Source organism: Mesoplodon densirostris, chromosome 18, assembly GCF_025265405.1.
Source record: "Mesoplodon densirostris isolate mMesDen1 chromosome 18, mMesDen1 primary haplotype, whole genome shotgun sequence".
NCBI classification, from domain to species: domain Eukaryota; kingdom Metazoa; phylum Chordata; class Mammalia; order Artiodactyla; family Ziphiidae; genus Mesoplodon; species Mesoplodon densirostris.
Genome location: NC_082678.1, coordinates 1,679,403 through 1,700,610, shown reverse-complemented (window position 1 = coordinate 1,700,610; position 21,208 = coordinate 1,679,403). Strand labels below are relative to the sequence as shown.

Sequence of the window (21,208 nt, the reverse complement as noted above, 5' to 3'; positions counted from 1 at the left end):
TAACCACTGGACCACCAGAGAATTCCCAATAACCAATTCATTTTAAAAAATAATAAAATCTAAGTGGGTACTGATAGAGTGACAGGGAATAAGTGCTAAGTCAGGACTCCACACCTCTACCTCATACCATACACACAGAAAATTTCAGATGGATTACAGACTTAAATGTAAGATGTAAAATAAATATTGTAGGAGAAAATATATGAGACCATATACCTTATCAAGGATCAAGGAGATCTACCTAACCAGAAGAGAAAATGAGAAGACATAAAACAAGAGGAACATAATTGATTCCAAAAAGTTTAAAATTTTTAAAAGACCTTAAAAAGTCAAAATGGAGTGATAAATTGAAGAAAACTTTCAATTTCAAAAGGATGAAAAAAAGTCTTAAAATTGATAAGAAAAAGACAAATAATGCAATAGCAATAGATAAACTCATGGAAATTAAGAAGAGGCAATTCTGGGAAAAGAAAACCCAGTCAGGAAACCAACTGAGACACTCCCCAGCAGAAAATCACAAATTAAAAACCAAGGCATTCACTTCTCACCTATCAGATTAGCAGAAATTCAACAGTGATAACAACTGCTGTTGGAAGGGATGCAGGAAAACCATACTCTCATACATTGCTGTCAGAAAATTTGAATTGTCTTTGAAAACACAATCTGGCAATAGCTATTTACCATTTAAAATTCCCCTTTCCCCAGTAATCCCATTCCTGGGAAACTCTACCACAGAAATGAACACATTAGTGCATAGGGATAAGTGTAGAACCACGTTATGATAGCCTTGTGGTAGTCACAAAAACTGGAAACCAAGTGAATGCCCATTCAAGAAAGGAGTGGCATATTATGCAGCCATTAAAAAAGAATAGGTTAGGGCTTCCCTGGTGGCGCAGTGGTTGAGAGTCGGCCTGCCGATGCAGGGGACACGGGTTCATGCCCCGGTCCGGGAAGATCCCACATGCTGCGGAGCGGCTGGGCCCGTGAACCATGGCCGCTGAGCCTGCGCGTCCGGAGCCTGTGCTCCGCAACTGGAGAGGCTGCAACAGTGAGAGGCCCGCGTACCGCAAAAAAAAAAAAAAAAAAAAAAAAAAAAAAAAAAAAAAAAAGAATGGGTTAGACCTGTCCCATCCGTTCTGGGGGAATTTCTACTATGTGTTTATGGGCAAGGGAGAAAAGCAAGATACAAAGTGTATGTAAATAAAAAACCCGTGTGTGTGTGTGTGTGTGTGTGTGTGTGCATTCTTACAAAGGTGTAAGGAAGAAAGGAAAGAAGGTAGGAAGGAAGCCAGACTGTTAACATGGAGGGGAAGGGGAGAGAAATACTTAGAAGTAAGTTTCTATATTTAAAAACCATGTGTGTAATGTGATGCCGTCCATGCAAAATCTATACACATAAAGAGATGGGGAAAGGATCATCACCAAAATATTAATGATGATTATCTCAGGGAGTAGGATTGCAGGTGACTTTTACTTTTTTCCTTATTTTTTCCCTATGTTTTAAATGTTATATAATGAGTACATATTACTTATACAATCAGTGGAAAATAAAGTTATTTTCATTGTTGGGTGCAGGGGAGTATGGGCAGGTAGACAGTCCCTGGGGGACCTGATTTAATGAGCACACAAGATCAATATTTAATTAACATATCAATTGCTGGCATGCCAACTGATGTTCTCCAAAATCTTGAAGTGTAGTTTCTCTTAAGTAGCCAAACTGTCATCTGAAACATTGTTTACAATTCTCCCATTTAACTAATGCTGAAGAATAGAATGATTACAAATACCAAAGGGGCAGGAGATGATTAAAGGAGGTTTTATTTAAGTGCCATCAAATCACTGCATCTCCTGTGCTCATCACAGCTTAGAATTTCCTCGTTAAGCTTATCTCCAGGCACCTTCCAAACCCTTTTATCATTACTTTCAAGCTTTTTCTTTTTTTTTTTTTTAATTTTTATTTTTGGGTGTGTTGGGTCTTCGTTTCTGTGCGAGGGTCTTCTCCAGTTGTGGCAAGCGGGGGCCACTCTTCATCGCGGTGCGCGGGCCTCTCACTGTCGAGGCCTCTCTTGTTGTGGAGCACAGGCTCCAGATGCGCAGGCTCAGTAATTGTGGCGCACAGGCCCAGCCGCTCCGCGGCATGTGGGATCCTCCCAGACCAGGGCTCGAACCCGCGTCCCCTGCATTGGCAGGCGGACTCTCAACCACTGCGCCACCAGGGAAGCCCCCCCCCCTTTTTTAACCATTTTTTTCCAGACCTCTGTGTAGTGATTCTTAAAATCTTCATTATAAATATTCAACCTTCACTTTGCTCTTTTTATTGCTTCCTTCTCACGGAGCTTGGCTTCAGTGCTGGGGATGCACTTGGCTATGCTGGGCACTGCTCTCTCTCTTCTCCCCTTCCCTCTCTCAGTAGACCTGCCAGGTTCAGGGGAGGGCTGCAGAGGTTCAGGCCTTGTCTGTGGCGGTGCTTGAACACAGCAGCCTCTCCAAAATTGTTAGGATCAGCTCATGGAACAGGAAGTTGGGCTTCCTTTGATCTTTCTTTCGCAACATTTACTGAGCATTGCTGGGTGTCCATTGCCAGGCCAAGGATTCAAAGGTGAAGAAGGCATGATTCCAGAGAAATCACAACCACATATGTAGACAGCGCTGGGTAAGCACTTAGGAGGGTGCCGCCGATGAGAAGGGGGAGGAGCAGGGGAGGAATTGGCACAGCGAACGGCACGCGCAAAAGTCTGGTGGCTCTCCAAGTGTGTTCCCAGACTAGTAGCATCAGCATTACCTGGGCACGTGTTGAAAATTCTAATTCGTGGGCCCCACTCTTGACCTACCAAGCAGAAACTCTGGGAGTAGGGACCAGCAATCTCTTTTATCAAGTCCTGTGGGTGATTCTGACATACCCTAGAGTTCGGTAACCACGGCTCTAGTTGAGGTCTGAGGATGCCTAGGATACATACGAGGGAGAAGAGAGAGGAACCAGGCTTTGTGAAGGGCCTCAGATGCCAGTCAAAGGAGTTAGACGACTTTGCCCCATAGGTGCGGCCTCCATGGCTTTTAAGCAGGGCTTGTGGCACTTACACAATCTCTCCCAACCCGGCGTTTCTGGGAGCTCTAGCATTCTCTGCTTGCACGAGGGCGGAGAGCCAGCTGATTTCTGCGGGGCTGAGTCCCCCACCCCCACCCCCGACCCCAGGCGGCGAGCCAGAGAGAGGTCGGCTGCAGACCTCTCTGCCCCCTGGTTCCATGGGCTTGCCGTCCAGGAGGAGGTGAGCACACGCAGAAGCTGAGGAACTGACCAAGACGGGGAAGGGACCACCCGGGAAGCGGACCCGGCGCGAAAGGCCAGCAATCCACCCGACGCGCTGGGCAGCGGGGTCCAACAGCTTCGTAGGCCCAGGCTCCGCCCCTGGCACACCAGGCGCGGCGTTTCGGGCCTGCGGGCCCCGCCCCCAGCCCCGCCCCGGCGCGCGCCAGGCGCTCCTTCTTTGGGGGAAGCCGGCTCGGCCCGCGCCCGCGCCCGTGCGCGCGCCCGCGGCCGGGTTGCAGGGCTGGGCGCGCGCCCCTCGTCCCGGGCAGGAAGATGGTGGCGAGCGTGCGGGTGCAGAAGCTTGTGCGGCGCTACAAGCTGGCGATTGCCACGGCGCTGGCCATTCTGCTGCTGCAGGGCCTGGTGGTGTGGAGCTTCAGCGTCCTGGAGGACGACGAGCCGGGCGAGGTGCTCCGACGGCTGGGCGGGCAGGCGGGCAGGCCGGGCGCGGGGGCTCTCGGGGTCCTGGCGGGGATGCGGGCGGCCCCGGCCGGGGAAGTGGGACACTGGCCGTTTGCGTGTCGCGCGCGGGCGGCCGCCTGGCTCGGGGCCTCGGACCCCTGTGGCCCGGTTCACAGGCGGGCCCTGTTCACAGGCGGGCCCGGGGGCCTACGCGCGGAGGGCTGTGCGTGACCCGGAGGACCGGGCCGCGGGCCGGCAGGGGCCCGGGGCGGGAGGAGCGGGTCGTGGTGGGGTGGTCTGCACCCCGGGGAACAGTGAAGGTCGGGCGCGGGTGCCTGGGGAGCGGGGCCGGGAGGCGGGGCTGGGCCCGAGCCTGCTCGGAGGTGGGGAACCCCAGGCCAAACTTTCTGAAGTTGGGAGGGGGCGGGAGTGTGCGCGCCGTGGGCGGAGGACTGGAGCCGAGGGACCCCGGGCAACCGCGCCCAGCCGCCCCTCAGGGTCAGTAGCCAGCGAAGAAGTGGAGCCTGGGGGTGGAACTCAGTGTGGCAACTGAGGAGAGGGAGAGTGACCCCGAGGGAGAGAACTGGAGTGTCCCTGAGACGTGGCCGCCTCAGCCAAGGGTCTGAAGAACCTGCATGGGTCTTCAGGAGAGGATGGCAGGGGAATTGAGCAGCCGAGGGCCCTCAGGACATTAGGGAATTGGGGACTCGCCCTCTCTGACTCTAAGGGAATAGGAACAACAGCAGCTGGTTTAGCAGAACCCCAGGCCCTGGAGCAGGGGCAAACCCCATCATGCTTAATCCCCAGGTCCTTGCTCTGAGGGTCTCACTCTTGGCTGATGTGGTTTCAGCTGGAGGCCCAGACATGCCTTCCCCAGTGTAGTCAGGAGGGTCCAGTGGTGTCTGAGACCATCCTGGAAGGTTGGAGAGGATAGGCCAAACCCTGGCCTTAAGCTGTGGGCCAGATGACAGGGCTTCCCGGCCCCCATCCCTTGGTTCTGGTGCCTCTAGGGCTCTGAGTCAGACACTCTGCTTGCCCCGTCCTCTTGGGCCTCTCCACCTGGCAGGGTGAAGGCCAAGGCAGCCCTGATGTCCTCTTCCCCCTCCTGCATATGGCAGTCTGGAAGGCCTGGTGTGGAGACTGGGAGAATTGCTGCTTTTGCCTTTTTTTGGGAGAACCAAGAGACTAGGATGGTGAAGCGAGCTGGGACAGTCACACAAGACCGTAACTCCAAAAGGAGCTGAGGTTGGGGTTGGGGGAGGCTGGCTCTTTGACACCCGGAGGGCGTGAGCTTGTTCTTTGTGGTCCAGTAAGTAGCAGGAAGGGGAAGAGAGTGTATGAGGATTTCTTGGGCAGATGAGACATTCTAAGATGGAAATGGCTGCCAAGGAGTTAGGGAGCCCTCTGACCCTGGAATATGTGAGCAGAAGCCAGTGAGCACGCTGGGGAGGGGCATGGCAAAGCATCAGAGGCTTCCCAGAAACAAATTGCTGGATGGGATGAGAGATTGTCCAGGCCTCAGGGTCCCTGCTGCCCTGCCTCCAGCCTGGCGTGGAGAACTGGTGCAGTAGAGTGCTTGGGATCCTGCCCCCCACCTCCTCCTCCAGCTTCCGAGCAGAACCTGATAGGGGAATCCCTGGACTAGAATGGGGAAAAGATCCTTGATGACCTAAAGGCTGTGTAGTCCAAGCAGCCCTTGGGGCTTGGACCCCTTCAGCAGCCACCTCAGTGGGACCATCCCACTTCACCATCCTGTGTCCTATTCCAGCGCTGCTACTGGTAAGTGGTGCGACCACTGGCAAATCGCCTAACCTCTTTTGCATCTTCATCAGTATCCGCGCCTCAAGGATGGGGGCAAGAATAGCACCTCTCCCGTTGGGTGATGCCTGTGAAGTATTTGCAGGAGTTGCTGGCCCAATGCTAAGTCATCAGTAAATAACTCTTAGTATTATTTCAGTACTGCACCGGGGGAACAGGGATTCATTCATTCAGTCAATCATTCATTCAACAAATATTTATTAAGTCCTCCTTCATACCAGGCACTGTGCTAATACTGGGGATACAGAAATAAATATAACAGACAAGGTCTCAGCCCTCATGGGCAGACAGGGAGAGACTGACAGTGAAAAGGAAACTCAACAACAAGAGGGCTGGTTTAGATAGGTGGTTGGGGAAGCCTTCTGCAGGAATTGGCCTGTGAGTTGAAAGACCCAGTCAGCCTGGGGAAGAGGTAGGCAGAGTTCAGGCGGAAGGCCCTGAGGAGAATGGGCTTAGCTGCGTGCCTTCAAGGAATCGAAAGGAGGGTGTGGTGCGATCCCTGGAAGAAGTTCAAGAGTTAGTCCAGGGCACATCCTAGAGCCCGCAGTGAGGGGCTGGGGTTTTATTCTAAGTGGCTCTAAACTAAAGGGGTCTAAGCAGTGATGGGTGAGATGTGCATTTAAGAGGCACACTCTGCCCATCTGTGAGGGCTAGACTGAAGACCACAGATGACCATTAACATCCAAAGAGCCATTTTATGGTTTTCAAAGCTTTTACAAACATTGTCTCACCGCTTTTATGTACACATTTAGTTTTATTGTAACAAAGCAACTTGTACACTTTTTTTTTTAAATTTTATTTATTTATTTATTTATTTATGGCTTTGTTGCGTCTTCGTTTCTGTGCGAGGGCTTTCTCTAGTTGTGGCGAGCGGTGTGCGGGCCTCTCACTATCACGGCCTCTCTTGTCACGGGGCACAGGCTCCAGATGCGCAGGCTCGGTAGTTGTGGCTCACGGGCCCAGTTGCTCCACGGCACATGGGATCTTCCCAGACCAGGGCTCGAACCCATGTCCCCTGCATTGGTAGGCAGGTTCTCAACCACTGCGCCACCAGGGAAGCCTGCAACTTGTACACTTTTAACATTTAAAACTGAGCATCATCTTTCCTTTCCAGTGAAGCAAAAAGAAAAATTTAAAAATAAACAGGAACAAAATTACAATAGAGAATGTCAATTGCAAATAAGATCCTACAGGTTCTGCTGATTCTCCCATCCAGTGGCAGGGCTCAAGTCATCATGAGGAGAGAACTTTATTTTATTTTATTTATTTATTTATTATTTTTTTTTTTTTCTTTTTGCGGTATGCGGGCCTCTCACTGTTGTGGCCTCTCCCGTTGCGGAGCACAGGCTCCGGATGCGCAGGCCCAGCGGCCATGGCTCACGGGCCCAGCCGCTCCGCGGCACATGGGATCCTCCCAGATCGGGGCACGAACCCGTATCCCCTGCATCGGCAGGCGGACTCTCAACCACTGCGCCACCAGGGAGGCCCGAACTTTATTTTAAAAGTGTCAACATCTTAAACTGCAAGGATGTCCGTTAAACGTCACAATTAAACATGCCAAAGGAGAAGCCATGTTGTCAAAATGCCCACTTAACCCACCCAAACATCTCAAACCCACCCTTTGCTGACCTTCTATAACCCCATTTTTTAAAGTTTTTTTTTTTTTTCTTTTTTTAAACAAGAGAAAGTAGACAGATACATGTTGGTAAATGCTAACTGTCCATATTCACACAGAGACACAGTGTAATCTCTGAGCCCAATATACAGAGAAAGGAGGAAAAAAGCTAGAACTCTATGCACTACTACACAGGGGCCTAGCACCCTCCAGCTTCCAGCAGAGCTAAGGGAGCAGTTTCTTTTTTCCCACAGAGCATGGTGGTGCTGATTCCGTAAAGTTTTTGTTGAGACAGGAAGGGATAAAAATGAATTTGGAACAGAACGGGTAGAGATTCTTTTCCCACTGAATTCTGCTCAAGGTATTTCCCCCCAGAATAAGTTGTGAGCCGTGGTATAAAGGAGAAAAGAGACCTCAAAAACAGGGCAACTGAGCACAAGAGGAGAAGGAGAAAAAAAAAAAAAAAAAAAAAGACTGCAGCTTGCTCCCAGGGGCTGGAGAAAATTAAGACAGGAAGGTTGGAATCCACCAGCATTCCATGAGTCATCTCCTTCACCTTCCTCTCCTTCCTCCCCTCATCGTCATCGTCATCTTCCTCACCTTCATCCTCACCCCCGTCTTCATCAGTAGCTTCCAATCCTTGTTCCTCTGCATCGTCATCCTCACCATCTTCTCCGTCCCCTTCCTCATCGTCCGTGTCCGGAACCAGGTAGCACTGTAATGGATTGGGCCACATGGCCTCTTTGATGACCTCTCCTGACCCGTCTGCACCTTTCCGGATTTCCGTTTGATTTCCGTGGACTTTGAAGATGGATCACCAGTCTCCCTCAGATGAAATTCTTTGGCGAGAACTTTATTTTCAAAGTAAGGGTTTTCATCAAAATAAAAATTCATTCTGTAACCTGATTTAATATCTTCAGATTCTGTCACTTCGACTCTTGTCAAGTAAGGCAGCGCCTCTTCCTCCTCCTCCCCAAGCAGTGCAGACACTTGTGGGTGGTTAACAAATGGTGTTACCCCAAGATTTGGGATTTGGGCGATCAATTCCGACCTCTTCTGAAAACATGGTTGGCGGAGTTTGCTATATTTCTGTTCTGCTTTCAGAATCTCCTCACTGGCTTGTTCGTTCAGTCTGTCTGTCTCAGTTTGTGCGTCATCAACATGTTCAGTTGCTTCTTGCTGCTCTTTCTGGAGGGGAGGCGGCGGCGGGCGGGCAGGCGGCTCCGCTCCCTCCCTCACGCTCCGCGCTCCAGCTCGCTGCTCCATCTCTCACCGCTTCCTTTAAACGCTCTGAGAAGTCCACGGTGGTGGGATGTGGGATAAGCACTTCTGTATTCTCTGTCTCCACGGCCCAGAGAAGGATCCCAAGGAGATGCTGCACAGCCAGGAAATGTCAGAGGACTTTGAATTCCTCCTCAGTGTGGAGAGGGGGCCTCGGAGGCCAGACTGCCTCCAGGCAGGTGTCTTAGGGCCAGTCCCCATCCTCAGTCATTAGAGGGGACTCTGACCTCAGGGGCGACTGCGGGCAGCTCCTCTAGGGGCACAAATATGGGCCCTGCTGCTGCACATGTAAACATTCTTGGGGTGTTTATATGTGGTGGGGGCTGGCGGCCCACCAGGAGCCCCCCTCCCAGTTCTCACTGCTGCCTTCTGGTCCCCCAGCCCCCTCTGGGATTGTCCTCCTCAGGGTCAGCCAGCTCCCTGCTGCCATGCAGGGCGCCCACGTGCCCATGTCCTCCCACATCCTGTCCCCCACCACAGCGAGCCTGGCCCTGTGCTCTGCCCTCCTGACCAGCTTCCTCACTCGCTGACACTGACTGCCATCGTGAGAGCCCACAGCTCCTCTGGCATCTGCACCCACCTAAGCTTGAGAATGTCTTCGTCTGCCCGCTGTGCGGCCAGGTCCGCCATCCCCGGGTCGACGTGTGCTCGGTCCAGTGGGGCTGCAGCCGCCTTCCCTGAGGGCTTTCCAGTCCAGGGTGCCCTCCCCAGTGTGGGTGACAGAGTGGGATCCGCTGCCTCCCCCCACCTGCCCTCCCCTTTGCAGATCTCTTTTCCCAGATGGAGATAGACACCCCTGGCTCTCACTGGGCACCTCCCAAGAGGGCTGGTTGGGTGCCAGGCACAGAAGGCTGGGGTGCCAGGGTAGGCGTGGGGGCCTGGCCCTAAGGCATTTGCCGGGCTCTGACAGGAGGAGAGGGAGGTCCTAGGGAGGGGAGGGACAGGAAAAACTCAAACCGATGGTCCAGAGTATCTGAAGGCCTTTGCTTCTCTCCTGACTTCACGTTGGACTCTTTCCTGTTCTCCTTCCATTAATAATAATAGTAAGGATGACACAGCATTTACTGAATGCTGAGCCTATGCCAAGAGCTTTTCATTCATTCACTCATTCATACATGCATTCATTCAACAAATATTTATTGAGGGAATTCCCTGGTGGTTCAGTGGTTAGGACTCTGCACTTCCACTGCTGAGGGCACGGGTTTGATCCCTGGTAGGGGAACTAGGCTCCCACAAGCTGCACGGCGCAGCCAAACATTTTTTAAAAAGAAAATATACATGTATATATATCGTGTCTCCCATTGCCGGACATTCTTCTGGCTCTAGGAATACATCACTGAACAAAACAACAAAAAGCTTTGTCCTCATGGACATTACATTCTTGTAAGGGGAGAGACATAGAATAACACAATATACATTTATACATATACATACATTATAGGATGAGAGAAGGTAATAAGTGCTATGGGAGAAACAAAGTGGAGGCTGAGGGAGAGCTGGAGTTTTAAATACAGCGGACAGGGTGGCCTTCCTGAGAAGTTGCCACCTGAGCAAGGAATTGGAGGCAGGAGCTGTGGGGACATCTAGGGGAGAGCATTCCAGGCACGGGACAGTGAATGCCAGGTGGGATGGAGGGACGCTGAGAAGGCCATGAAGGCTGGAGGAGAGTGAGCATGAGAGGGTGGTAGGTGAGGTCAGAGAAGGGTGGGGCAGAGGCGGGGAAGCCAGACACAGCTCGCATAGCCTTTGTAGGTTCACGGGCTTTGTCCTCAGAGGGAGAACCATGGGTGGTTTCAAGCAGAGGAGTGGGGAGATGGGACTTGTTTTAAAGGAAACACTGGCTGCTGTGATGAGAGTGGACTATAGGAAACCAGAGTAAGAGCAGGGCTTCCAGTCAGGGGTGGTAATGATGGAGGCAGTGAGAAGTGGTCAAATTCTGGATGTACTTTGAAGCGAGCCCCAACAGGAGGTACTGATGATGGAGTGTGAGGGAAACAAGAGTCGAAGTGATGCCCCTGAGTTTTTGGCCTGAGAGACTCGAAGGATAGAGAGGTCATTAACTGATATGGGGAAGACTGAAGAAGGCGCCTCCTGGGGGAAGATCAGGAGTTCGCTTTTGGATTTGTGGGTTGACAGGTCTATCAGGCTCCCAAGGGAGGCATTAAGGAGGCTGACAGTTAGACATTTGAAGGTTCAAGGGAGCGCTCCAGACCAGAGAGAAATCTGGGAGTGGATGGAGTTAGGAGACTGAATGAGGTCACCTGGGGACCTAGGACAAGGCAGGGCCCCAGGGTGGCCTTGGGAGATAAGGAAGGGTCGGTCAAGAAGACTGATAAGGGGCTTCCCTGGTGGCGGAGTGGTTGAGGGTCCGCCTGCCGATGCAGGGGACACGGGTTCGTGCCCCGGTCCAGGAAGATCCCACATGCCGCGGAGCGGCTGGGCCCGTGAGCCATGGCCGCTGAGCCTGCTTGTCCGGAGCCTGTGCTCCGCAATGGGAGAGGCCACAACAGTGAGAGGCCCGCATACCGCTTAAAAAAAAAGAAGACTGATAAGGAGTGGCCACGGAGGTCACACCGGGGAAACACCAGGAGGGCATCCTGGAAGCTGAGGGAGGAGGGTGCTTCAGAGGCTGTGGTCCAGTGAGTCATGCTGCTGGAAGGCCAGGCCAGAAGAGGACTTGCACAGAGAGTGTTGAGAGAGGAAGGGGACAGCTGGTGGCGCCACCTCTTTCTAGCTGCACTATGTCATGCTCTATCTCATTGGACACTCACACTTCCCTCCTGTATTTTAAAGCTGAGGGAACCTGCTCAGAGAAGGTAGGTAACGGGGGGAGCGGCAGAGCTGGGCAGGGAGCTCTGGTGACTTCAGATGGTAACACAGTGCCTTTCACTCCTCCATGCTTTCCGTGTTTGATCCACCTGACACCAGCCAGACATCCTATGTGCCAGCTACTCTGCCGGGCACTGGGGTAATGGGGCTGAAATGACGGCCTCTCCGCACGGAGTTGGTTGGGTAGAAGAACAGCCCTCCCTGGGGCAAACGGGGTGGCTTCACACAAGGAGACTCAGGGCTGGATCTTGAAGGATGGATGGGATTTGGTCAGGCAGGGAAGTGGGGCGGGGGGGGGGGGCGTCACAAAACGGGGACAGGGAGAGCTGGGAAGAGGGTGGGTATACACGCTTTCAACTGTGACCGGACCATTAGGGAAGGGCCTGGGTTTGAGAAGAGGCTGTAGGAGCCAGGAAGCAGGGGTGGCGATCTTGAGGCGCAGCACTCAGCTTTCCCCTCGAGAGAGACCCTGCCACAAGGAGCAGTGAGTTGCCAGCCTGCAGCTGCAGGTGCCTTCAGCCTCTGCCTCAGCCGTCCAGCCATGGCCAGGCACCTCCTTCCTGGGCCGCCTCCAGCAGTGGTACCGCGGCTCCCATCTCTGGGCCGTCTTTGCCCTGGAGCTTCCCACTAGGTGGCCGAGGCCCTCTCCAAGCCGAGCTGTCGTCTGAAGCTCTTCCTTCCCCCTCTTTGCACAGGTGTCAGGCCGGCTTGGCTCTCTGAAGGCTTTCCCTGCTGCTTCCTGCTCCTGCTTCCTCCTCATCCAGAGTGTGACCCCCCCACCCCCCAGTGAATCCCTTGCACTCTGACTCTCTTGGTCTCTGCTTCCCAGAGAGCCTGACCAGTAATGGGGTCTCAGATTCCACCTGTGTCCTCCCCACCAGGCAAGACCCCTGTGCTGTGCTGTGGCCTCAGCACTCCCCCGCGGAAACACTGTAGTCAGCAGAATGCTTTCCTTCTGAAGAGCAGCGTCTCTTCCCAGGCTGGCCCGGTGGGGAGTGCCAGGTGGACACTCCTGTCTGCAGGGTCTTTGCATGTTTCTCTTATGATATATGTGGATATTCATTTTCATAGTTGCTGAAAAAGAAAGTGGTATCTGAATCCAAAGCACAAAAGAGACTCGGTGCCCTGTGATGTGTGTGAGCGTGGGGACGTAGGTGCGATGGTGCCTTCGGGGAGGGCGACGTTTCCTCTGCTGGCTGGTCAGGGAGGCCCCCCAGCAGATGTGTTGTTTGTGCAGCGTCCTCAGGCAAACAGTACTTTTCTAGATCAAGGGTGGCAGGGGCTTCCAGGCCTGAGGCCCAGCAGGAAGCTGAAGGAGCTGGAGGAGAGTGACTGTCCCAGCGACTTGTGTCCGCCTATCTCTTACAGAAAGGAAGGCAGAAGAAGCCACGGCCGCTAGACCCCGGAGAGGGCTCCAAGGACACAGACAGTTCAGCTGGGCGGCGGGGCGGCGCGGGCAGAAAGCATGGGCGCTGGCGGGGCCGTGCTGAGAGCCCCGGCATGCCCGTGGCCAAGGTGGTACGGGCAGTAACCAGCCGGCACAGAACCAGCCGGCGGATCCCCCCCACCCCGCCCCCAGAGGCCCCAGGCCGCCAGAACCTGAGTGGGGCAGCGGCCGGGGAGGCGCTGGCTGGGGCGGCTGGCTTCCCACATGGAGACACAGGGAGTGTGGAGGGCGCCCCCCAGCCCACAGACAACAGCTTCAGGCCCAAGTGCGAGATCGTGGGCAAGGATGCTCTGTCTGCACTGGCCCGGGCCAGCTCCAAGCAGTGCCAGCAGGAGATTGCCAACGTGGTGTGCCTGCACCAGGCCGGGAGCCTCATGCCCAAGGCTGTGCCCCGGCACTGCCAGCGGGCTGGTAAGAGACAGACATGGGCAGAGAGGTGGCAGCCCGGGAGGGGGCATGGCAGGGATCCTCACCTCCATTTCTCAGGGATGAAAGCTCAGAGGGGCTCACCTTGCTGCCCAAGTTGGGTGACGAGTGCACTAAGTGGCAGAGGTGGAGCTGGGGCCTAGGAGCAGTGGGCTCTAAGTGCAGGGTTCCTCCTTGGGAAGGCAGGCAGCCCCCTCTTCCTGTCTTGCCTCCACCCTGTGACTTGGGGCCAGACCTCACCGATGCCCCTGTTCTCTACTCTCAGGGAAGATGAGCCCCGGCATTCAGTGGGACGACGTTCGGGCCCAGCAGCCCGTGGATGGCCCCCAGGTACGAATCGCCTACATGCTGGTGGTCCATGGCCGCGCCATCCGCCAGCTGAAGCGTCTCCTCAAGGCTGTGTACCACGAGCAACACTTCTTCTATATCCACGTGGACAAGGTACCTACTGTGGCCGGGGAGACCAAGGGCATCTGCGTAAGTAGAGCAGAGACTCAGAAGGTCCTAGACAGACAGGGTCTCTGACCTGCTCGGGTGGCCCAGAGATAGGGGAACAGGGAATGGGGGAGCAGCCAGCACCAGGTGGCATGGCTGCTTCAGAGCTGGAGCCCTGGCCTGTGCTCTCTCCATTCTGTGACACTTGTACTCTGCTCTGGGGTGGGGCGGAGTGGGAAGGTTGTAATGCTGGGGGTCCACCTTCCACTGCCGAGTTTCCAGCGCCACCTCCCCACTTCCCACAGCGCTCCAACTACCTGCACCGAGAGGCGGTAGAGCTGGCCAGCCAGTATGATAACGTGCGGGTGACGCCCTGGCGCATGGTCACCATCTGGGGCGGGGCCAGCCTGCTGAGGATGTATCTGCGGAGCATGCAGGACCTGCTGGAGGTGCCCGACTGGGCCTGGGACTTCTTCATCAACCTCAGTGCCACTGACTACCCGACCAGGTGTGGGGTGGTGCTCTGAGCCCTGCAGATGGGAGCGGGGCACGTCGAGGCACTCGGGGTTCAAGGGTCCTGATGGACTCCTTCCCTCCCCCAAGCCTCATTCTGGGATCTGCAGAGCTCAGACATGGTCCCTTGGCCCCAGCAGTGTTTTAGCGGGGAGCTGGTGAAAGATGATGTGAGGACAAGAGGTGGGGAGGAGGAGGAGCCAGAGGTCTGTACTGGGGGTCATGGGTCAGACAGCAAGGGGTGGAAGAAGGATGGGGTGGTCTTCCTCAGGGGCCTCAGATGCCCACCACCCCAGAGCGTCAATCTGGAGTAGGTCACTTGGTCAGGACGACTCTCAGTGAGAAAGGAGGGGGCCAAGGAGTAACGTCACTCTGGGCCAGTGACTGAGCCACTCATACACGCTACCCACATCCCATTTCCTCTCCAGGACGAACGAGGAGCTGGTAGCTTTCCTGTCCAAGAACCGGGACAAGAATTTCCTCAAGTCGCATGGCCGGGACAACTCCAGGTGAGGGGCCGGGAGAGGAGGCCCTGGTCCTGGGGTCTTGCCACAAGCCCTCCCACACAGGGGGGCTCTGTGGCCCCAGCCTTGGGTTGCAAAACCTCCAAACCAATCACAGATTAAGGAGCGCTAGTTCCTGGAAGGATGAGAGCCTGGATCCCACCCTGCAAAACCCTCAGCCACGGGCCCGTCTGCCTCCCACAGGTTCATCAAGAAACAGGGCCTGGACCGGCTCTTCCACGAGTGCGATTCGCACATGTGGCGTCTGGGCGAGCGGCAGATCCCGGCGGGCATCGTGGTGGATGGCGGCTCTGACTGGTTCGTGCTAACGCGCAGCTTTGTGGAGTATGTGGTGTACACAGACGACCCTCTTGTGGCCCAGCTACGTCAGTTTTACACGTACACGCTGCTCCCAGCCGAGGTGGGTGACCGGGCCCGCACCCAGGCCAAGAGGGCGCGTGGTGGGTGGCCCAGCTCACCCTCCACCCTGCCTTGTCACCCGCAGTCCTTCTTCCACACGGTGCTGGAGAACAGCCCAGCCTGCGAGAGCCTCGTGGACAACAACCTGCGGGTCACCAACTGGAACCGCAAGCTGGGCTGCAAATGCCAGTACAAGCACATCGTGGACTGGTGCGGCTGCTCCCCCAACGACTTCAAGCCGCAGGACTTCCTACGGCTGCAGGTGCTTCCCTGTGGCCCCCGGTCTCTGCCCCTTGACAGGGCCTCACCCCAGGTGCTTTCCAGTTAGAAGTGATCCAAGGGCGTCCAGCCAGAGAGTCCGGGGGCCCCTCGCTGGGAGCAGCCCTCAGGGGTCAGGGGCTACACTGGCCCAGGAAAGGCCCTGGGAGGCTGATCCCCGGGCAGTGCCGGCAGGGGCGCCTCCCCTGCTGCCCTCTGGGACCTCCAGACCCCTTCACCCTCCTTGCCTCTCTCGCTCCAGCAAGTCTCCAGACCCACCTTCTTCGCCCGGAAGTTTGAGTCAACTGTGAACCAGGAGGTACTGGAAATCCTGGACTTCCACCTATACGGCAGCTACCCGCCCGGCACTCCAGCCCTCAAGGCCTATTGGGAGAACACCTATGACGCGGCCGATGGCCCCAGTGGGCTCAGTGATGTCATGCTCACTGCTTACACTGCTTTCGCCCGCCTCAGCCTGCGCCACGCCGCCACCGCTGCATCCCCACTGGCCAGCCCACTCTGCAGGTGAGACCTCCTTCTGACATTTTGCAGACCCCCACCCAATGTGCAGTGCCCTCCGAGGAGGCCAATCAGAAAGAAACGGCCCCTGCCGCCAGGGAGCCCCCAGCCTGAGGCAGGGAAAAATGCAAACAAGACAAAGGCGGCAAAAGCCAGGCACATAGGATCTGTGGGTATGAGATCTGGGGCAAAGAAAGCACCTGGGGATGGGACACCCCAGAGCCCCCTCCCTGGGACTCCAGGCCAAGCCAGGTGTGCTGATGGCATCTCCCTTTCTCCCTGCTGGAACCTTCTTAGGTTTGAGCCCAGGGGCTTGCCGTCCAGCGTGCACCTGTATTTCTATGACGACCATTTCCAGGGCTACTTGGTGACGCAGGCGGTGCAGCCCTCAGCCCAGGGGCCGGCAGAGACGCTTGAGATGTGGCTGATGCCCCAGGGGTCGCTGAAGCTGTTGGGGCGCAGTGACCAGGCCAGCCGGCTCCAGAGTTTGGAGGTGGGACAGGTCCTCCCCTTGCTTTCTCCTGTCCCCCAGCAAGACTTGGGGTAGTGGGGAGAGAGGGACAGACACTAAGGGAGCGCTAAGGACTGGGTTAGGCCTTTCGGAAATGGATTCATGGGTCTTCTTTCCCAGTGATGGCAGCCTTGGGATGCACGGAGGACATGCAGTCAGCAGGGAGGGGACTTTGGTTCCACTACAATGCAAGCCCAGTCTTCTGAACTCCAGGGATTTTCTGCTAAAGGGACTTGGGACATTCCAGTCGGGCCAGAAGATTAGGCTTTTGAGTGTCTCCTTAGCGTGGGGGTGGTCTCTGGGCAGGGCTTCACACCTCTTCTCTGCCTTACTGCCCCCAAAACTTCAGAGCAGGTCAGTACAGGAGCCTAGAATGAACCTCAGAGCTTAGTAAAGAAATCCTAGTCTGAGCCCATCGTTTTGCAGATAGGGAAACAGGACCAGAAAGAGACAGTGACTGGCCTGAGGTCACACAGGAATTAGACGTAGCAGCAGGTAGAGAGGACTTTACCCTGGCTCCTGCCCAGCTACCTCCTTTCCCACAGGTTGGCACCGAGTGGGACCCCAAAGAGCGTCTCTTCCGGAATTTTGGGGGGTTGCTGGGGCCGCTGGACGAGCCTGTGGCCATGCAGCGCTGGGCCCGAGGCCCCAACCTCACAGCCACGGTGGTGTGGATCGATCCCACCTATGTGGTGGCTACATCTTACGACATCGTGGTAGACGCGGAAACCGAGGTCACGCAGTACAAGCCCCCGCTGAGCCGGCCCCTGCGGCCGGGGGCCTGGACTGTTCGACTGCTTCAGTTCTGGGAGCCCCTGGGTGAGACCCGCTTCCTCGTGCTGCCTTTGACCTTCAACCGCAAACTACCTCTCAGGAAAGGTAAGGATCTAGTTCCCAAATGATGCCCGGGAGCCAGGTCGAATAGGATTGGCCAGACAGGTGGCCCCAAGAAGCTGACCATAAGAGTAGGGGAAGGGGACATGTTGTGGCCTTGATCGTTCATCCGTAAGCATCCCAGGGCCTCGCACTGTGGCATGGTGCTTCGGAGTTAGGCAGGCTTGGCTCTAGAACACAGCCCTGACACTTTAATCGGGCTTTTATCCTTTTGGCAAATTCCTTGGCCTTCCTGAGCCTCAGTCTTATTACATGTAAAGTAAGAGTAATACAACTGTTAGAGACCTCCTGGGTGCACGGAACACAGATCCACTCAAAGTAGCTCCAGTGAAAAAGGGGAAAGGATTGGAAAAATGCAGGGCTCTCCCCCACGGAACCTAGGAAATGACTCAGGTCCCACTGGGACCCAGAGGTGCTGTCTGTCTCTCTGGGGCCACCTTGTCCCTCATCCTGTGCTCTGTGTATCAGCCTCAGGCTCTGGTTTCTCAGTATATTGATACGTGGCCTCTCAGTGCAACAGAGACTGACCAGGGCCTCTTGGTCTACAAGTTCCACATCCTTAGGACAGCAAATCTGATTGGCCATCCTCCCAGTCCATTGGTAGCCAGGTGGGCAGGGTCACATGGCCCTCCACCCACTTGGCTGAGGATAAGAGAGCAGACTCTGAACACAGGCATAGGCTGAAGGTTCCTGCAAGGGGGCCCTAATACAAGTAACTACCCCCTGGGAGATATTAGGAATGAGTATGTGGGTAAAAGTGGCTGGTATATAGTAGGCGCTCAATAAGTAGGTAGATGTTTCCTTCTTCCAGCCACATCGTATCACAGAGAAGGTGGGTCAGAGCAGAGGTAACCCAGAGGAGGACGGGGTGCTGGGGCGGGGCAGCGGCTGAGGCGGATCAGAACAGGCAAGCTGCGCCCTGCTCTCCTAGGACTCGTAGCCTGATGGAGGAGACGGGGCGGGGGAGGCAAGCTTGACAGCAGGAGGGTATTGGAGCTGAGCCTCGAAGGAGCTGGATTTTTGTAGACAGAGAAGGGTATTCTAAACTGAGGGAAAAAAGTTAGCAGGTGTCTGGTGCGTGAGGGGAACAGAGGGTGGAGGGGCGTAGGATGCCAGGGGGTGGTGGGAAGCAGGCTGCCACAGCTGGAGGGCCTGAGTACTAGGCTTCTGAGGGCTCTGGGAACCACTAGAGGTGGTTGAGAGGGGGCATGGGAGACACAAACCAGACCATGACCAGAAAGTAACCTTACTTTCTAAGGTGCCTTGAACCCACTGTTTTATTTAATCCTCAAGTCAGGAATTCAGGGATTACTGTCTTGATTTTCTAAAACTAAGTTTTACAGGCACAGAAGATTCTGTGGATTAGCCCAAAGTCACTCAGCAAGATGCGACTCAGTGGTAGAGCTGGGACAGGAACTGGGGTGCCCAGACCTGACTCCCAGGGTCTGGCCTTCATGGGATCATTTGGGCGGGGCATGCTTACTCCTGCTCTTACCCCCAGATGATGCCAGCTGGCTGCACGCTGGGCCGCCCCACAACGAGTACATGGAGCAAAGTTTCCAGGGACTCAGCGGCATCCTGAACCTGCCTCAGCCAGAGCCCGCAGAGGAGGCTGCCCGGCTGCACGCGGAGCTCACGGGCCCTGCGCTGGAGGCCTGGACAGATGGGGAACTAGGTGGCTTCTGGTCTGTGGCCGGACTGTGTGCCATGGGTCCCTCTACCTGTTCCTCCCTGGAGCTCTGCAGACTGACCAGCTGGAGCTCTCAGTTCCCCGACCCCAAATCAGAGCTGGGGCCTGTCAAAGCAGATGGACGACTCAGGTAGCAGGGTCCCAGCCAGCGCCTCCGGAAGACCCGGGGAATTGCACCTTACAGACGATGGAGGGATGTCCCCTTCATATGCAAGAACCAGAGGCCCAGGCAGTACACCTGTGTCCGCCATCAAGAACCTGTAGACGGCAGGGAAGGTGGGCTTAGTATTTACCACTGCAAATGGCTCTGCTGGGGACCAGGATGTTGGCAGGAACATGGAGAGAAGGGCTCCAGCTTCCACAGCCCACACTTCCTCACCTTCCCCTCTAATTTTTTTTTTTTTTTTTTTTAAGAAAAATGGGTAGTCGGGGGATGAACTGGGAACAAAAGATGTGCAATAGGGCTCAGAGCGGCCCCAGCAAGTGGGCCATGGCTCTGGGGAGCAGGGGCCTGACGAGCCCACCTGCTGCTGCTCTGGAGGAGGCTGGGCCTGCCTCGCTCTCCAGGGCCTCATCCCCCAGCCTTGGCCTGTGCTGCTAACTGCTGAGGCTCTGCAGGGGTCCAAGTGCTATGCCAGGCTCTGAGGCCTGGAGAACAGGTGATTTACGGGAGCACTGCAGAGCTGGAATCTAATGGGTCAGCCTCTCCTCTTACAGCCAGGGGACCATAGTAGAGGGGGTGGGGTTGGCCCTAGGGCTTTCCAGCATCCCCTGCCCCTTGATGGGAAAGCAGGGCACCAGGGCCTGCTGAGACCATGGCGGAGTCTCCCAGGTACCCAGAACTGCAAGCAGGGCCTGGGGCGAGCCCTCATGAGCAGCATGGGAAGAAGACTCTGCCAGGGCTCTCAGAAGAACCTGGAGTAGCATTGTGCCTGAAGCTCAGTGTGAAGTCTGAAATATGCAACAGAAGAAATATATCTCTATCTCTCTCAACTGAGCCTCCGTGTGTTTCCTCCTGGGTGTCAGAGAGCCATCACCGTTGGGCCCTCTTCTCCTAAAAGTCTTGGCTGGTACTTTGGCAGAAGGTGGAGGTCTCATTCCCCCAGAGTGGGAACAGTTTAGAATCCATCAAAGAGCTAGAAGGGACACAAGAACCCATCTAATCCAGATCCCTCTTTTTCTGAGGGGTAAACAGGCCCAGAGAGGCTCAGAGACTTCCTCATGGTCACCCATTGGGCCAGCAGGAGACAGTTCTTCAGAGTCCTGACCCGGCACTTCCTTGCTGCCAGGCCAAGGCAGAGGCTTGCTTCTCCGTCTTTGGAGTCACCAGGGCCCATCCCAGAAGCCCTTGCTGTTTCCTGCCTAGTTCTGAGTTACGGGGCAGCCTCAAGAACAGAGGCGGTCCCAGCCAGGGCCTGGTAGTTACCATTGCCCCATTTACGAGCAGGAGCAGTGGTGGCATGGGTTCCTAGCCGCTGCCTTAGGACCTGGGAGGGCCATGTTGGAAAGGTTTGTCCATCCTCCATTTCTCAAGCCCTTCCTCCCCTCCCACTTTTCCGCCATTGTCAGCCATGGCTCAGTATCAGTCCTTCACACCTTACTTAATCTGGGAGCAAAGGTGAAGGTTTCTCAGACCTTTAAAATCACCCTATCAGCCAGTCACACTGGCCCGGTCAGCTCAGCTTGGGAAACAAAGGGCTCAGTCCCAGCCCAGGCTGCCACGTGTCAAGTTTTTCAAGTTGCCGGGAGAGGGCACCCCTGACCACCAGTGGCAGCGTTGGGGTTTCCGTTTGTTCAGCCACTGTGCTGACCTTGCGTGGAGTATCTCATTTAATCCTCACAGCCCTTTGAGGCAGGCAATTTTATTATTTTCCTTTAGCACACCAGGAAACTGAAATGATGAACCCAAAGTCAAAGCTGTTGCTGGCTGCAGGCTTCAGGTGGAGGCAGGAGGACTCCATGCCACTCTGTCACTACATTCTGCTCTCCTAAGGCAGGTAACGAGGAAGGAGCGAACAGCAAGCACTCCAAGGAAATAGTGTTTGGGGTTCAAGGGCTGAGATGATTGCTTTTTTCTGGCTCCTATTTTATAGAACATCTGAAGTTCTAATCTGGTTCTCTAAAAGTTTGTTTTGTTTTACATCAGCCTTTAGATTGATTTAAAAAAAAATAACTGTGTTTAGCGTATCAGGCACGGGCAGTAAATATCAGGGCATTTACACTTTGCTGACTAAGGAGTCACAGACCAGCCAGCAGGTTTAACCCAGGCTGTGGCTATGCTGTGGTTGGGCTATAGCACAACTGTTTCCAAAGTCTTATTTTTGGAACTTAGGTGGGACA

General features: G+C 55.1%; 1 protein-coding gene and 1 pseudogene across 1 annotated transcript; one reads left to right on the top strand and one right to left on the bottom strand.

Annotated features, from left to right (window-relative positions):
• Window positions 1–3,549: 3,549 nt before the first annotated feature.
• XYLT2 (xylosyltransferase 2) lies at window positions 3,550–19,861 on the top strand. The gene is made up of 11 exons (XM_060082266.1): window positions 3,550–3,715; window positions 12,621–13,110; window positions 13,391–13,566; window positions 13,866–14,068; window positions 14,502–14,582; window positions 14,781–14,997; window positions 15,082–15,258; window positions 15,517–15,779; window positions 16,071–16,266; window positions 16,830–17,163; window positions 18,680–19,861. The coding sequence occupies exons 1-11, from the start codon at window positions 3,581–3,583 to the stop codon at window positions 19,000–19,002; spliced, it is 2,595 nt and encodes an 864-aa protein (XP_059938249.1). The 5' UTR covers window positions 3,550–3,580; the 3' UTR covers window positions 19,003–19,861.
• On the bottom strand, window positions 5,924–8,408 carry LOC132478415 (protein SET-like; annotated as a pseudogene).
• Window positions 19,862–21,208: the final 1,347 nt, after the last annotated feature.

What these genes read in the sequence shown, in the direction of transcription:
- XYLT2 (XM_060082266.1), top strand. Translation starts at nt 3,581, where the DNA reads ATGGTGGCGAGCGTGCGGGTGCAGAAGCTTGTGCGGCGCTACAAGCTG. An exon ending in CCGGCACTGCCAGCGGGCTG is followed by an intron (nt 13,111 to 13,390) that starts GTAAGAGACAGA and finishes CTCTACTCTCAG; the next exon opens with GGAAGATGAGCCCCGGCATT. An exon ending in CAAACTACCTCTCAGGAAAG is followed by an intron (nt 17,164 to 18,679) that starts GTAAGGATCTAG and finishes TCTTACCCCCAG; the next exon opens with ATGATGCCAGCTGGCTGCAC.